This window comes from Procambarus clarkii, chromosome 16 (assembly GCF_040958095.1).
Source record: "Procambarus clarkii isolate CNS0578487 chromosome 16, FALCON_Pclarkii_2.0, whole genome shotgun sequence".
In the NCBI taxonomy this organism is placed as follows: Eukaryota; Metazoa; Arthropoda; class Malacostraca; order Decapoda; family Cambaridae; genus Procambarus; species Procambarus clarkii.
This window is the reverse complement of record NC_091165.1, coordinates 36958523-36977072: the sequence shown is the minus strand read 5'-3', so window position 1 is coordinate 36977072 and position 18550 is coordinate 36958523. Positions and strand designations below refer to the sequence as shown.

General features: G+C 47.0%; 1 protein-coding gene across 1 annotated transcript in view; it reads right to left on the bottom strand.

Annotated features, from left to right (window-relative positions):
* LOC123748004 (uncharacterized) overlaps positions 1 to 12197 on the bottom strand; it is a 53143-nt gene extending 40946 nt beyond the window's left edge. The window contains exons 1-2 of the mRNA XM_069325451.1: positions 11919 to 12197; positions 4193 to 4566 (exon numbers count right to left, since the gene is read on the bottom strand). Coding sequence (XP_069181552.1) covers positions 4193 to 4566; positions 11919 to 11952 — 408 coding nt within the window. The 5' untranslated portion in view covers positions 11953 to 12197. The remainder of the gene's footprint in view (positions 1 to 4192; positions 4567 to 11918) is intronic.
* Between the last annotated feature and the right edge of the window lie 6353 nt (positions 12198 to 18550).

The window sequence follows — 18550 nt, the reverse complement described above, 5'->3', positions numbered from 1 at the left end:
ATAACCTGTAGTGTCGTTATCGAGGTGATTGTCTTGGTGACATTGTTGTGTACACATTTACATATGTTGATGTATTGTGTTGGTGAAGTGTTTTGATATTTGCCAAGAATGTGCACAGTGTTTCAGGTTAGTTAACTGTTGTTGATGAGCTGTCTAGTGGGTGGAGGCCTTGTGTCTCTATACACCTGTCAGGTGGTGGGTCAGGAGGCCTACTGTTAAGTGGTCCAGAAACAGTGCTGAGTTAGCCATCATGGAGCTATAGAGATCAACCCTGCCATCAGCAAGCCTCAGGAGCAACAGCTGAACCACAGGGAAGAGAATGTAAAAATAACAGCTGACTACAACCAGCCCAGCCAAAAAGCAGCCACCAACTTAAGTGGTGTTTGACGGATTTCAAGTGGCACTCTAGAATTAACGTAAATTGTGTGGCTGTGTATTAGAACGTAAGTTTGTTTAATAAATCTATTTTGGCTAAATACACTTGCCTTTGATATCATTCCTGATTCTGCAGTACTGCCACCATTATTCCTCTTGCTACTTAATCAGTAACTTAAGTTGGCACAGGTTCCAGCTCCTAACCCCAATCACCATTATATAAGTATTGGTGTGAGGACCCATCCGCTACCTGCTAGATTCGCTGAACGACCCAGTGAGAAAAAGGTCTTGTATTGCACTGTGGAAGTGAAAACCGCTCTAGTCTTCACCTCCATCTGTAGTACTGAACCTTTAGCGTTTGCTCACGCCTCTCACCTTCCGGATTGCTAATATCACGTCAGGTTTCCCTGCATGGGGCCTGTACGTGGTTGAAGTCAACCAGGAAGTAATGTCTCTCTCTCATTTGGCTTATAAACGTGGGGGCTTAGGTATTTAACAGTAAATTCCCCATAGTCAGATGGAGTAGAATCTCACATACACATAATCATGTGTATATGAAACCTTTAACTATGTATGTGCACATATACCTGTGTGTATGAACACATAACTGTGCAGGGTCACATATAATGTGTGTGTATTTACTATTTGTATCTGCAGAATCGAGCAATTAGTTCTTGGACTCAGCCTTTCTAACCAATTCATTTTTCCTCTATTATGTCTACTATATATATTTCTAACGCATATACACATTCCCAGGAAGCAGCTCGTAGCAGCTGTCTAATTCCCAGGTACCTATTTACTGCTAGGTGAACAGAGCATCAGGGTGAAAGAAACTCTGCCCATTTGTTTCTGCCTTCGCCAGGGATCGAACTCGGGCCCTTAGGTCTACGACCCCAGAACGCTTTCCACTCAGCCGTAAAGCTCTCCGACGAGTTTGTGATTTTATATATGAGGTTCAGCTCCTGGACCCGCCTCTTAACCAGTGCGAGGCATCCCCGAACTCAGGAACATATAATATTAACATGTAAACTCGTGCCTGGTGTTTATCTCACAATATATGGTCTTACTCACATCTCTTCGACTTATTCACGTGTTCAGCTTCCACTTTGTGTTCCTTATATTTATTCATTAACTAATTATTTATCTCTCCTCCTTTCTGAGTATCCGATATGTTGTAATCATATCTCCTGTGTGCCTTTGTTCTTCCAGAATTGTTGAGATAAGGCTCGTGGTGAAGGCTCATATATTAGAGAGGTCAGTCTTGTGTCTGAAAATGTTTCCATAGTTAACGGTTCATATTTTAGCTACAGAGTGTTTAGCGAAGTGCGATAACAAACTGCAATGTTATGAGCCAATATGAGGCCTTGCACCCCCGTGGCCTGTCTGTCATCCTCGCCACGAGTCGTGTTCGGTACAAGTATGACTTCAGACATGTCAGTTGCTTGCTTTTGCTCTTTGTCTTTACAGTTGGATAGCTCGGAGCACACCATGTGAAAGAAAGTCATAGGGATATTATCATACTTATTTATTGAAAAAGGGCAAATGAGAACTAGGTAAGCTAGCTTCAGCTAGTGAGATTTTTTCCAGTTAAAACGTTGAATTGTCTCAAACTGTTGATAACAATGATAGTTAATTCTAGTCTAACCCATTTTTTTTTAATTATTCAGAAACCGAGTACCATATTCCCATTATTTTGTTCCTATGGCCCCGAGGAGGTACAGATACAACCGGTTAAGAACCTCTGTGTTTCAGAAACATTATGACATGAGAAGCATAACAGGTTACACACAAAACAGTGAGTGTGAAGCCCCAACGGCCAGGCTTGTCCTCACCTTCATACCGTTTCGGGCAAGTCCTTAATCCTAATTTTCCCCGGAATACGACCCACCAAATCGTTTAACAACCAGGTACCCATTCACTGCCTGGTGAATAGAGGCTACAGTTAAGGATTGGCGCCCAGTCAATCCTCCCCGGCCAGGATATGAACCCAGGCCAAAGCGCTCGCGAAGCGCCGGGAGCGTGTCTTGCCACTGCGCCACGGGGACCGTATATGGTATATGGAGGTGAAGGCATATGGTATATTGACTGCACGTCCCAACATTTTGAACCAACAGCACCACATATACGTGATGTTTGACGTGCAGACGAGACTCTTCTGACCTTAAGTCTCTTGCCAGAATTTGTTCCAAAATTTTCCGAACTGTGGGTCAAATGAGCGTCAATCCCGAACTATTTGTACCAAAACAGAACTTCCGTATTGGGTGTGGGCCCCACCCACTGTGTTGTGGGTGTGGGCCCCACCCACTGTGTTGTGGGTGTGGGCTCCACCCACTGTGTTGTGGGTGTGGGCCCCACCCACTGTGTTGTGGGTGTGGGCCCCACCCACTGTGTTGTGGGTGTGGGCTCCACCCACTGTGTTGTGGGTGTGGGCCCCACCCACTGTGTTGTGGGTGTGGGCCCCACCCACTGTGTTGTGGGTGTGGGCTCCACCCACTGTGTTGTGGGTGTGGGCCCCACCCACTGTGTTGTGGGTGTGGGCCCCACCCACTGTGTTGTGGGTGTGGGCCCCACCCACTGTGTTGTGGGTGTGGACCCCACCCACTGTGTTGTGGGTGTGGGCCCCACCCACTGTGTTGTGGGTGTGGGCTCCACCCACTGTGTTGTGGGTGTGGGCTCCACCCACTGTGTTGTGGGTGTGGGCCCCACCCACTGTGTTGTGGGTGTGGGCCCCACCCACTGTGTTGTGGGTGTGGGCCCCACCCACTGTGTTGTGGGTGTGGGCTCCACCCACTGTGTTGTGGGTGTGGGCCCCACCCACTGTGTTGTGGGTGTGGGCCCCACCCACTGTGTTGTGGGTGTGGGCTCCACCCACTGTGTTGTGGGTGTGGGCCCCACCCACTGTGTTGTGGGTGTGGGCCCCACCCACTGTGTTGTGGGTGTGGGCCCCACCCACTGTGTTGTGGGTGTGGGCCCCACCCACTGTGTTGTGGGTGTGGACCCCACCCACTGTGTTGTGGGTGTGGGCCCCACCCACTGTGTTGTGGGTGTGGGCTCCACCCACTGTGTTGTGGGTGTGGGCTCCACCCACTGTGTTGTGGGTGTGGGCCCCACCCACTGTGTTGTGGGTGTGGGCCCCACCCACTGTGTTGTGGGTGTGGGCTCCACCCACTGTGTTGTGGGTGTGGGCCCCACCCACTGTGTTGTGGGTGTGGGCCCCACCCACTGTGTTGTGGGTGTGGGCCCCACCCACTGTGTTGTGGGTGTGGGCCCCACCCACTGTGTTGTGGGTGTGGGCTCCACCCACTGTGTTGTGGGTGTGGGCCCCACCCACTGTGTTGTGGGTGTGGGCCCCACCCACTGTGTTGTGGGTGTGGGCTCCACCCACTGTGTTGTGGGTGGGGGGCCCCACCCACTGTGTTGTGGGTGTGGGCCCCACCCACTGTGTTGCCTCGCCTTGTTTGGGATAATATCCCTTCAACTCCATCCTTCTCGATGCCTTTCTGAACCCTTTCCCCTTCCCCAACCTTTTCCACTTCCCCATCTCCTCTCTCCAACCCCTTTTCCTGACGTCTTCCATAACCCCTTCCCAAAATTGCTTCCCAATTCCTTTCCTAACCTTAAGGCCAAGTTGGGGATGGAAGATCAACTTTGGGAGAGAAGGCCAACTTGAGTAATGGATATAGGGAAGTATATCTTGACTAATGTAATGAAATGTAATAAATTAGGCTCCAGGGTTGAGCCTAATGTTTGAGTGTTTGTGTTGCTCCGGACGGCAGATGTGGGGGTGGTGGAGGGCAGCCGGGCCACCTGCACTCACCTGGTCTGTCTTCAGCCGCGGTGGGCAGCTGCACGAGGCGTCCGAGCTGCTCCCTTCTGGGCACAGGCATTCTTCTGGGGCTCTGACGCCCGTCAGAGCCCCCGGGACGTCCGTAACAGCCCCTGGGACGTCCGTAACAGCCCCTGGGATGTCCGTAACAGCCCCTGGGACGTCCGTAACAGCCCCTGGGACGTCCGTAACAGCGCCTGGGACGCCCGTCACAACACCTGGGACACCCGTCAAAGCGCCTGAGACGCCCATCACAGCGCCTGGGATGCCAGTCACAGCGCCTGGGACGCCCGTCACAGCGCCTGGGATGCCAGTCACAGCGCCTGGGACGCCCATCACAGAGCCCGGGACGTTTATCACAGCGCCTGAAAAACGGAAAATTAAATGGGGGAAAAGTTTTGATGTGTGTATACTGTACAGCTTGGCGTAGGTGATTAATTTTGCCGGGAAGATGGAGTATATTGGGCAGCGTCCCTCATCCTGAGTGTAAGTAATTTCCCACACCAGCAGGTACACGACACCCCACCCCACCCCGAGTAAGAAACCCTGCAAGGTTGTTTACCCTTGCAATCGTACCCAGACGCAGCTGGTACTCGTTCGCCTGTCTTAGGCGACCAGGGGCAAGATTCACGAAAGAACTTACGCAAGCACTTACGAACGTGTACATCTTTCCTCAATCTTTGACGGCTTTGGTTACATTTATTAAACAGCTTACAAGCATGAAAACGTGCCAATCAACTGTTGTTATTGTTATAAACAGCCTCCTGGTGTTTCAGAGCTCATGAACTGTTTAATAATTGTAAACAAAGCCGCCAAAGATTGAGAAAAGATGGACAGGTTCGTAAGTGCTTGCGTAACTGCTTCGTGAATCTGGTTCCAGATCGTCAGACCAAGAGATCAACAGTTACAACCCCACACATCCCTGCCTCATCTTGCCAGTGAGAATTGTTGGAAAACTTTGAAAGGTTGACACCCTTATTATGGTGCACCGGTGGGTGACCTCTATTTATTGTGAGGTACCAGTGCGTGACCTGAGAATTATGAGGTCACCCCGATAGTTGTTGTTATTGTTGTCGTTGATTTAGGGGCGACGACGATCGTGGGATCGGATGCGCCTCCGGCGTTCCCGTGATAGGTTAATCGCGAAGTCCGGAAAGGTTGAATCACCAAGCAGAATCGCAAAACAAGTGACGCCAATCACTGGAAACTAATATGTCATGTGGCAAAGGAACGCAGACAGGCAGATGACTGGGGAGCCCCAGGAGTCCCTTAGGGTTTACAAGCACCGGCCCCGCCCCACACAGTGAACACTGGGGAGCCCCAGGAGTCCCTTAGGGTTTACAAGCACCGGCCCCGCCCCACACAGTGAACACTGGGGAGCCCCAGGAGTCCCTTAGGGTTTACAAGCACCGGCCCCGCCCCACACAGTGAACACTGGGGAGCCCCAGGAGTCCCTTAGGGTTTACAAGCACCGGCCCCGCCCCACACAGTGAACACTGGGGAGCCCCAGGAGTCCCTTAGGGTTTACAAGCACCGGCCCCGCCCCACACAGTGAACACAGGGAGCCCCAGGAGTCCCTTAGGGTTTACAAGCACCGGCCCTGCCCCACACAGTGAACACACGGTAGCAAAACCAAAAACTCGGCCCCCAACTAAAACGCAAAAGTCACCCAGTGCCCCCCGGCAGAGCAGAAGCCGGCCGCCCACCACGACTGAGGGCACACCAGGAGCCCACCACGACCCACCAACTCCGGGGACCTCTCGGCCAAGCCGGCGCCGGACACCGTCACCCCGCCTGAAGAACCAGCCAGAACACGTCCCCCCCCCACCCCCCCACCCAAAAAAAAAAGTCTATCAACAATCCTTTGAAACAAGGCGATATGTGCGCCAGACGTCGTACAACCGGACCCTTGAATAGGGATGCCAAACGGCAGTAGCAAATCCAAAATCGTAAACCAAACGTGATCGGCGGCTCCTAGGCGGAATTATTGATCTCCACCGAGATCAATAATTCAACCCTTGGATGACTGCGATATAAACCTAATATGTACTATATGTATAAACTGCCTACCTGTCCTCCGACACATTTGATTATTAAATATAAAAGATTCTTTGCGTAGTCCTACGGAATACTTCAGTTACCGCTGGAAATATTTACAGGCTTCTTCCCTACGTTTTCTCTCAATCCAGATATTTTCAGAAAATTAATTTGCACGACGCTCATGAAGTTACTCATTTATTATGCACCTCATACCCATCCCGTGGGACTCCTGGTTCAACCTTGACGCCGAGCGGACGTCTGAACACCTCCTCCGCCTGGGAGCCACCTGATCACGTCCTGTTTTCGCGTTTTGGCTTTGCTACTGCCTTTTGACTTCCCTCTTCAACTGTCCGCTTGTACGACGCCTGGCGCACATATTGTCTTGGGTCACGGGATTGTTGATAGATTTTTATTTTTTGGCGTGCTCTGGCTGGTTCTCCCGGCGGGATGACGGTGTTCGGGGGCCGGCTTGGCCGAGAGGTGCCGGGGGTTGGTGGGTCTTGGTGGGTTCCTGGTGTGCCCTCAGCCGTGGTGGGCGGCCGGCTTCTGCTCTGCCGGAGGACACTGGATGACTTTTTGCGTTTTAGTTGGGGGCCGAGTTTTGGTTTTGCTACCTGGTGTTCTCTGTGTGGAGCGGGGCCGGTGCTTGTCACCCTGAGGGACTCCTGGGACTTCTCAATCATCTGCCTGACTGTGCGTTTATTTGCAGTATGGCATATTAATTTCTAGTGATTGGCGTCACTCGTTTCGCGATTAAGCTTGGCGTTCCACCTTTCCTGGCTTCGCGATTAACCCTTCACGGGTACGCCGGGGCGCATCCGATCCCACGATCGTCGTCGCCCCTAAATCAACAACAACAACAACATACCCATCCCGTGGGCGGTGGTGGAATAGTTTTCAGAGGCACATATTACTTTTAGGAACTGAACCCCATAGTTTGTTCAGCAAAGCAAGAAGCAGTCTTGTGTAACTAGTTATTCCAAGTAGCCCGTGCTACTTGGAACTTTTGTTCCGAGTAGCTGAATCTTAAACAACAACAATATCAGTCTCAGTAGACTATGGTGTTGCGCTCTGGTTCTCAGTCTGGAGTGACCTCACCAGAGCGCAAAGCCAGGGTAGGTTGATATGGAGGAGAAGCTGTTACCCAGGCAGCAGATCCCCCTTCTCCATGGCATCGAAAGTCTTCAATGGAAAGGCAAACGCCAATACCTTGGTTCCAACGCCGTCGCAGTAACCGTGAGTTTCCGGAATGACCTCGAAGTTGGTGAAAGAAGGCACACACACACACACATATTTATATATATATATATATATATATATATATATATATATATATATTTATATATATATATATATATATATATATATATATATATATATAGAATGAACACAGACGTGCGGTTCTTCCTGCATAAGAGAATGATGACAGGTAGAGGAACTTGTGTGAATTTCACTTTACCTCAAGTCAGATTTAATTGCAGTTGCCGGAATATTGCTGCCCCCAGGGTGCTCAAAGGCAGTCCATGATGGCAATCAATTCCTCTTTACGAACAAATGTTTAGGCTAACTCAAGCGACTCATCAGGAGTTGCAATTAACGTGTCGACTTTTGATTCATGTACTCCTTCGAGCGCAAGGATTATGGCAACCAGTTCTGTTTGAAGAGTGGAGGCCCAGTTATACGCGCTCCACACTCATAGAAATAGGAGCCATCTCCCGCTGTCACAACAACTGCACATCAAGCTGCACCATGGGACTGGTGCAAGGAGTCATCAGTGTATATAATTTGAGATAGGGAGCTTCATTGTAGACGAGGACTAGGTGGCGATTGGGATTTGATTCCTTGTTACATTCACGGGTAGTATGTTTCACTCAACATTACCTTACATGTTTCACTCAACACTTCCCTCTTACATGTTTCACTCAGCACTTCCCTCTTACATGTTTCACTCAACACTTCCCTCTTACATGTTTCACTCAACACTTCCCTCTTACATGTTTCACTCAGCACTTCCCTCTTACATGTTTCACTCAACACTTCCCCATTACATATTTCACTCAACACTTCCCTCTTACATGTTTCACTCAGCACTTCCCTCTTACATGTTTCACTCAACACTTCCCCATTACATATTTCACTCAACACTTCCCTCTTACATGTTTCACTCAGCACTTCCCTCTTACATGTTTCACTCAACACTTCCCCATTACATATTTCACTCAACACTTCCCCATTACATGTTTCACTCAACACTTCCCTCTTACATGTTTCACTCAACACTTCCCTCTTACATGTTTCACTCAACACTTCCCTCTTACATGTTTCACTCAACACTTCCCTCTTACATGTTTCACTCAACACTTTCCTCTTACATGTTTCACTCAACACTTCCCTCTTACATGTTTCACTCAACACTTCCCTCTTACATGTTTCACTCAACACTTCCCTCTTACATGTTTCACTCAACACTTTCCTCTTACATGTTTCACTCAACACTTCCCGCTTACATGTTTCACTCAACACTTCCCTCTTACATGTTTCACTCAACACTTCCCTCTTACAAGTTTCACTCAACACTTTCCTCTTACATGTTTCACTCAACACTTCCCACTTACATGTTTCACTCAACACTTCCCTCTTACATGTTTCACTCAACACTTCCCTCTTACATGTTTCACTCAACACTTCCCTCTTACATGTTTCACTCAACACTTCCCTCTTACATGTTTCACTCAACACTTCCCTCTTACAGGTTTCACTCAACACTACCCACTTTCATGTTTCACTCAACACTTCCCTCTTACATGTTTCACTCAACACTTCCCTCTTACATGTTTCACTCAACACTTCCCTCTTACATGTTTCACTCAGCACTTCCCTCTTACATGTTTCACTCAACACTTCCCTCTTACATGTTTCACTCAACACTTCCCTCTTACATGTTTCACTCAGCACTTCCCTCTTACATGTTTCACTCAACATTTCCCCATTACATATTTCACTCAACACTTCCCTCTTACATGTTTCACTCAGCACTTCCCTCTTACATGTTTCACTCAGCACTTCCCTCTTACATGTTTCACTCAACACTTCCCCATTACATATTTCACTCAACACTTCCCCATTACATGTTTCACTCAACACTTCCCTCTTACATGTTTCACTCAACACTTCCCTCTTACATGTTTCACTCAACACTTCCCTCTTACATGTTTCACTCAACACTTCCCTCTTACATGTTTCACTCAACACTTTCCTCTTACATGTTTCACTCAACACTTCCCTCTTACATGTTTCACTCAACACTTCCCTCTTACATGTTTCACTCAACACTTCCCTCTTACATGTTTCACTCAACACTTTCCTCTTACATGTTTCACTCAACACTTCCCGCTTACATGTTTCACTCAACACTTCCCTCTTACATGTTTCACTCAACACTTCCCTCTTACATGTTTCACTCAACACTTTCCTCTTACATGTTTCACTCAACACTTCCCTCTTACATGTTTCACTCAACACTTTCCTCTTACATGTTTCACTCAACACTTTCCTCTTACATGTTTCACTCAACACTTCCCTCTTACATGTTTCACTCAACACTTCCCTCTTACATGTTTCACTCAACACTACCTTACATGTTTCACTCAACACTTCCCTCTTACATGTTTCACTCAACACTTTCCTCTTACAAGTTTCACTCAACACTACCTTACATGTTTCACTCAACTCTACCCTCTTACATGTTTCACTCAACACTTCCCGCTTACATGTTTCACTCAACACTTCCCCCTTACATGTTTCACTCAACACTTCCCTCTTACATGTTTCACTCAACACTTCCCTCTTACATGTTTCACTCAACACTTTCCTCTTACATGTTTCACTCAACACTTCCCACTTACATGTTTCACTCAACACTTCCCACTTACATGTTTCACTCAACACTTTCCTCTTACATGTTTCACTCAACACTTCCCGCTTACATGTTTCACTCAACACTTCCCGCTTACATGTTTCACTCAACACTTCCCCATTACATGTTTCACTCAACACTTCCCTCTTACATGTTTCACTCAACACTTTCCTCTTACATGTTTCACTCAACACTTCCCTCTTACATGTTTCACTCAACACTTCCCCCTTACATGTTTCACTCAACACTTCCCTCTTACATGTTTCACTCAACACTTCCCTCTTACATGTTTCACTCAACACTTCCCTCTTACATGTTTCACTCAACACTTCCCCCTTATATGTTTCACTCAACACTACCTTACATGTTTCACTCAACACTTCCCTCTTACATGTTTCACTCAACACTACCCTCTTACATGTTTCACTCATCACTTCCCACTTACATGTTTCACTCATCACTTCTCACTTACATGTTTCACTCAACACTTCCCTCTTACATGTTTCACTCAACACTTCCCTCTTACATGTTTCACTCTACACTACCTTACATGTTTCACTCAACACTTCCCTCTTACATGTTTCACTCAACACTACCCTCTTACATGTTTCACTCAACACTACCCACTTACATGTTTCACTCAACACTACCCACTTACATGTTTCACTCAACACTTCCCTCTTACATGTTTCACTCAACACTTCCCTCTTACATGTTTCACTCAACACTACCCACTTACATGTTTCACTCAACACTACCCACTTACATGTTTCACTCAACATTACCTTACATGATTCACTCAACACTTCCCTCTTACATGTTTCACTCAACACTTCCCTCTTACATGTTTCACTCAACACTTCCCTCTTACATGTTTCACTCAACACTTCCCTCTTACATGTTTCACTCAACACTTCCCACTTACATGTTTCACTCAACACTTCCCACTTACATGTTTCACTCAACACTTCCCACTTACATGTTTCACTCAACACTTCCCTCTTACATGTTTCACTCATCACTTCCCACTTACATGTTTCACTCATCACTTCTCACTTACATGTTTCACTCAACACTTCCCTCTTACATGTTTCACTCATCACTTCTCACTTACATGTTTCACTCATCACTTCCCTCTTACATGCTTACATGTTTCACTCAACACTTCCCTCTTACATGTTTCACTCAACACTTCCCACTTACATGTTTCACTCAACACTACCCTCTTACATGTTTCACTCTACACTACCTTACATGTTTCACTCAACACTTCCCTCTTACATGTTTCACTCAACACTTCCCTCTTACATGTTTCACTCAACACTACCTTACATGTTTCACTCAACACTTCCCTCTTACATGTTTCACTCAACACTACCTTACATGTTTCACTCAACACTGGCGACCTACATGTTTCACTCAACACTGGCGACCTACATGTTTCACTCAACACTACCCACTTACATGTTTCACTCGACTCTTCCCTCTTGCATGTTTCACTCAACACTACCCACTTACATGTTTCACTCAACACTACCCACTTACATGTTTCACTCGACACTTCCCTCTTACATGTTTCACTCAACACTGGCGACCTACATGTTTCACTCGACACTAGCTACCAACAGGAGTGCAACACATGCCTCACATCCTTACAGTGTTATGAGAGAGTGCGGGGATGGGAAGCACAGCTGACCACACATAAAAATATACACATTACAATGTTCATTATACGGAGTGTACTGAAGCACAGAACCTTACCTGTGAGCAACAGTATGGCTGCCACGACGTCCATTCTCTCGTCTCCTACACTGACACACCCTAAATCTCCACCAGCAGGAACACTAGTTACACTGACACACCCTAAACTTCCACCAGCAAGGATACTAGTTACACTGACACACGCTAAACTTCCACCAGCAAGGATACTAGTTACACTGACACACCCTAAACTTCCACCAGCAAGGATACTAGTTACACTGACACACCCTAAACCTCCACCAGCAAGGACACTAGTTAGTCCACACCTCACAACAACACTGAAGTCCAAGACTAACTGGAATTTATCAAAGTATTACCTTCTCGGGTGCTCGGGGGCATTACTTACACTCCTCTTTAGTGACTGTTCTTGAGGAGATGCCTATGGTAAGATCAGCCGTATGGACAGTGTTGGTTAGAATTGTTTGACTGTGGACTAGTTTTATCTTTAATCTTATCACTTGTAATCAGGCGGTTTGATGGATTCTTTAATCAGACGAGATGTTGAAATCCAGTCAACTGAGTTTACTTAAATGTGTTTTTATCTCTGTCGAAATATTTTTTTTTTAAACACATGAAAAAAGCGTTACACACACACACACACACACACACACACACACACACACACACACACACACACACACACACACACACACACACACACACACACACACACACACACACACACACACACACACACACACACACACACACACATACACACACACACACACACACACACACACACACACGCACACACACACGCACTCACACACACACACACACATACACACACACACACACACACACACACACACACACACACGCACACACACACACACACACACACACACACACACACACACACGCACACACACACACACACACACACACACACATACACACACACACACACACACACACACACACACACACACACACACACACACACACACACACACATACACACAGGCTATAGGCCCAGATGGAATCTCCCCTTGGGTTCTAAAGGAAGGAGCAAGAGAACTGAGCCTACCACTCTCCATAGTGTATAACAAATCACTGGCAACAGGGGAACTGCCAGATATTTGGAAAGCAGCTAACGTAGTCCCGATATACAAGAAAGGGGATAGACAGGAGGCACTGAACTACAGGCCAGTGTCCCTAACCTGCATACCATGCAAGCTGATGGAGAAGATTGTGCGAAAAAAACTAGTGGAGCATCTGGAGCGAAGGAACTTTGTAACACAGCATCAACATGGGTTCAGGGATGGCAGGTCCTGCCTCACAGGGTTACTTGAATTCTACGACCAGGCAACAAAAATAAGGCAAGAAAGAGAAGGGTGGGCAGACTGCATATTTTTGGATTGTCAGAAAGCCTTTGATACAGTGCCACACAAGAGGCTAGTGCGAAAGTTGGAGATGCAGGCTGGAGTGAGAGGGAAGGTACTCCGGTGGATAGAGGAATACCTAAGCAACAGGAGACAACGAGTCTGTGTGAGGGGTGAAGTCTCAGATTGGCGAGACGTCACAAGTGGAGTCCCGCAGGGGTCAGTCCTCGGACCTATACTGTTTCTGGTATATGTAAATGATCTCCCAGAGGGTATAGATTCGTTCCTCTCAATGTTTGCCGACGATGCAAAAATTATGAGGAGGATTGAAACAGAGGATGATAGTAGGAGGCTACAAGATGACCTGGATAGACTGAGTGAATGGTCCAACAAATGGCTGTTGAAGTTCAACCCGAGTAAATGCAAAGTAATGAAACTAGGCAGTGGAAACAGGAGGCCAGGCACAGGATACAGAATAGGAGATGAAGTACTTAATGAAACAGACAGAGAGAAAGATCTAGGAGTTGATATCACACCAAACCTGTCTCCTGAAGCCCACATAAAGAGAATAACGTCTGCGGCATATGCGAGGCTGGCTAACATCAGAACGGCGTTCAGGAACCTGTGTAAGGAATCATTCAGAATCTTGTACACCACATATGTAAGACCAATCCTGGAGTATGCGGCCCCAGCATGGAGCCCGTACCTTGTCAAGCACAAGACGAAGCTGGAAAAAGTCCAAAGGTATGCTACTAGACTAGTCCCAGAACTAAGAGGCATGAGTTATGAGGAAAGGCTGCGGGAAATGCACCTCACGACACTGGAAGACAGAAGAGTAAGGGGGGACATGATCACAACCTACAAAATCCTCAGGGGAATCGACCGGGTAAACAAGGACGAACTTTTCAACACTGGTGGGACGCGAACAAGGGGACACAGGTGGAAGCTGAGTACCCAAATGAGCCACAGAGACGTTAGAAAGAACTTTTTCAGTGTCAGAGTAGTTAGCAAATGGAATGCATTAGGAAGTGATGTGGTGGAGGCTGACTCCATTCACAGTTTCAAATGTAGATATGATAGAGCCCAATAGGCTCAGGAATCTGTACACCAGTTGATTGACGGTTGAGAGGCGGGACCAAAGAGCCAGAGCTCAACCCCCGCAAGCACAATTAGGTGAGTACAATTAGGTGAGTACACACACACACACACACACACACACACACACACACACACACACAGATGGTGTTAATGACCACCATTAACATAATAGAAAGAGCAGCTTCTGTTGCTAGCAGGAATGGATCTGGACTACTAATTATGAGAGACTTCAACCATGGGAAGATAGATTGGAAGAACAGAGACCCGCATAGAGGACCAGAAACATGGAGAGCTAAGCTGCTGGACGTGGCAACAAGAAACTTTCTAAGCCAGCACACCAAAGAACCAACAAGAATGAGAGGAGAAGATGAACCAGCAATGCTTGATTTGATATTTACCCTAAATGAATGGGATATAAGGGAAGTTAAGATGGAAGCGCCCTTGGGAATGAGTGACCACAGTGTATTGAACTTTGAGTACCTGGTAGAGCTAGGACTTATCTCCCCCCAAAAAGAACTAGGAATCAAAAGGCTGGCATACCGAAAGGGGAATTATGAACAGATGAGAAGTTTCCTAAGTGAAATACCTTGGGACACAGACCTCAGAGACAAGTCTGTACAGGGTATGATGGACTATGTTACCCAAAAGTGTCAGGAGGCAGTAAACAGGTTCATCCCGGCCCAAAGGGAAAAATCCGAGAAGCAACAGAAGAATCGATGGTATAATAGGGCATGTATGGAAGCGAAGAAACTGAACAAAAAGGCGTGGAGGAACTTCCGGAATAACAGAACACCAGAAAGCAGAGAGAGATACCAGAGAACCAGGAATGAGTCCGTCAGGGTGAGAAGAGAAGCAGAGAAAAATTTTGAAAATGATATAGCAAACAAAGCCAAGACCGCCAAGACCGAACCAAAGCTACTCCACAGTCACATCAGAAGGAAAACAACAGTGAAAGAACAGGTATTGAAACTTAGAACAGGCGAGGACAGGTATACAGAGAATGACAGAGAGGTGTGTGAGGAACTCAACAAGAGGTTCCAGGAGGTCTTCACAATAGAACAGGGTGAGGTCACTGTGCTAGGAGAAAGGGAGGTAAACCAGGCGGCCTTGGAGGAGTTCGAAATTACGAGAGAGGAGGTCAAGAGACACCTGCTGGATCTGGATGTTAGAAAGGCTGTTGGTCCAGATGGGATCTCACCATGGGTACTGAAAGAGTGTGCAGAGGCACTTTGCTTGCCACTCTCCATAGTGTATAGTAAGTCACTAGAGACGGGAGACCTACCAGAAATATGGAAGACGGCGAATGTGGTCCCAATATACAAAACGGGCGACAGACAAGAGGCACTGAACTACAGGCCAGTGTCCTTGACTTGTATTCCATGCAAGGTGATGGAGAAGATCGTGAGAAAAAACCTGGTAACACATCTGGAGAGAAGGGACTTCGTGACAAATCACCAACATGGATTCAGGGAGGGTAAATCTTGCCTTACAGGCTTGATAGAATTCTACGATCAGGTGACATAGATTAAGCAAGAAAGAGAGGGCTGGGCGGACTGCATTTTCTTGGATTGTCGGAAAGCCTTTGACACAGTACCGCATAAGAGGCTGGTACATAAGCTGGAGAGACAGGCAGGTGTAGCTGGTAAGGTGCTCCAGTGGATAAGGGAGTATCTAAGCAATAGGAAGCAGAGAGTTACGGTGAGGGGTGAGACCTCCGATTGGCGTGAAGTCACCAGTGGAGTCCCACAGGGCTCTGTACTCGGTCCTATCTTGTTTCTGATATATGTAAATGATCTCCCGGAGGGTATCGATTCATTTCTCTCAATGTTTGCGGACGATGCTAAAATTATGAGAAGGATTAAAACAGAAGAGGACTGTTTGAGGCATCAAGAAGATCTAGACAAGCTGAAGGAATGGTCGAACAAATGGTTGTTAGAGTTTAACCCAACCAAATGTAATGTAATGAAGATAGGAGCAGGAGGCCAGATACAAGGTATCATCTGGGAGAGGAAATTCTTCAGGAGTCAGAGAAGGAAAAAGACTTGGGGGTTGATATCACGCCAGACCTGTCTCCTGCAGCACATGTCAAGCGGATAACATCAGCGGCATATGCCAGGCTGGCCAACATTAGAACAGCTTCAGGAACCTGTGTAAGGAATCTTTCAGAATCTTGTACACCACATATGTAAGACCAACCCTGGAGTATGCGGCCCCAGCATGGAGCCCGTACCTTGTCAAGCACAAGACGAAGCTGGAAAAAGTTCAGAGGTATGCCACTAGACTAGTCCCAGAACTAAGACCACAGACGAGGAAAGGAGGATATTTTGGCTGCGGGAAATGCACCTTACGACACTGGGAGAGAAAGAAGAGTAAGGGGAGACATGATCACTACCTACAAAATCCTCAGGGGAATTGACAGGGTAGACAAGGATAAACAATTCAACACTGGTGGTATGCGAACAAGGGGACACAGGTGGAGACTGAGTACCCAAATGAGCCACAGAGACGTTAGAATTTTTTTTTTCAGTGTCAGAGTAGTTAACAAATGGAATGCATTAGGCAGTGATGTGGTGGAAGCTGACTCCATACACAGTTTCAAATGTAGATATGATAGAGCCCAGTAGGCTCAGGAACCTGTACAGCAGTTGATTGATAGTTGAGAGGCGGGACCAATGAGCCAAAGCTCAACTCCCGCAAGCACAACTAAGTGAGTACACACAACTAGGTTAGTACACGCATGTACACAAGCATGCGCGCGCGCGAACAGCGCTCGGGTGTCGTAGTCCTACGGACCCGGGTTCCATTCCCGGCCAAATGAGCAGTTTCCTTCACCCTGATGCCCCTGTTCACCAAACAGTATATAGGTACCTGGGAGTTAGACAGCTGCTACGGGCTGCTTCCTGAAGATGTGTGTATCACCTAGTTGTACTCACCCAATTGTGCTTGCTGGGGTTGAGCTTTAGCTCTTTGGTCCCGCCTCTCAACTGTGAATCTACTGGTATACAGATTCCCGAGCTTCTCGAGCTCTATCATATCTACATTTGAAACTGTGTATGGAGTCAGCCTCCACCACATCACTTCCTAGTGCATTCCATTTGTTAACTACTCTGACACTTAAAAAGTTCTTTCTAATGTTTCTGTGACTCACTTGGGTACTCAGCTTCTACCTGTGTCCCCTTGTGCGTGTACCTCCCGTGTTAAATAATCCATCCTTATCTACCTCTGTCAATTCCCCTGAGAATTTTGTATGTAGTGATCATGTCTCCCCGAGCTCTTCTGTTTTCCACCGATTTGACAATCAGTTCACTCATCCTTTTCTCGTAACTCATGCCTCTTAGTTCTGGGACTAGCCTAGTGGCATACCGCTGAACTTTTTCCAGCTTCGTCTTGTGCTTGACAAGGTATGGGTTCCATGCTAGGGGCCGTATACTCCAGAATTGGCCTTATATACGTGGTATACAAGGTTCTGAAAGATTCCTTACACAGGTTTCTGAAGGCAGTTCTGTTTTTAGCCAACCTCGCATACGCCGCTGATGTCATTCTTTTGATGTGGGCTTCAGGAAGGACGTTTCGTGAAGAACTTCATCTCCCATTCGGTATCCAGTGTCTGGCCTCCTATTTCCTCCACCTAGTTTCATTACCTTACATTTACTTGGGTTGAACTTTAGTAGCCACTTGTTGGACCATTCGTTCAGTTTGTCTTGGTCATCTTATAGCCTCATTCTATCTTCCACTGTCTTAATCCACCTCATAATTTTTATATCATCAGCAAACATTGAGAGGAACGAATCTATTCCCTCTGGGAGATCATTTACATATTTGAGAAACAGTATAGGTCCTAGGACTGATTCCTGTGGGACTCCATTGGTGACGCCTCGCCACACCGAGACCTCACCCCTCACAGTGACTCGCTGTCTTCTGTCGCTTGGGTACTCTCTTATCCTGTGGAGTACCTTCCCTTTCACTCCTGCCTACATCTCCAGCTTGTTCATTCAACCCTCCTCTTAAAAATAACGTCACTTTTCGCTCGTATGCGCGCTATGGCCAAATTTGGACGTAATTTGAAATGAAATCGACTCACAAAAGTGACGTTCTGTTCCGTTTTCTGTTTGAGTTGTCCGGCCTACGCGGACAGGTTAGGAGAGGAAACTTTCAACTAACGTTTTTCATAACGTTTTGAAACTTTATGAGAATTTCCAGCCCACC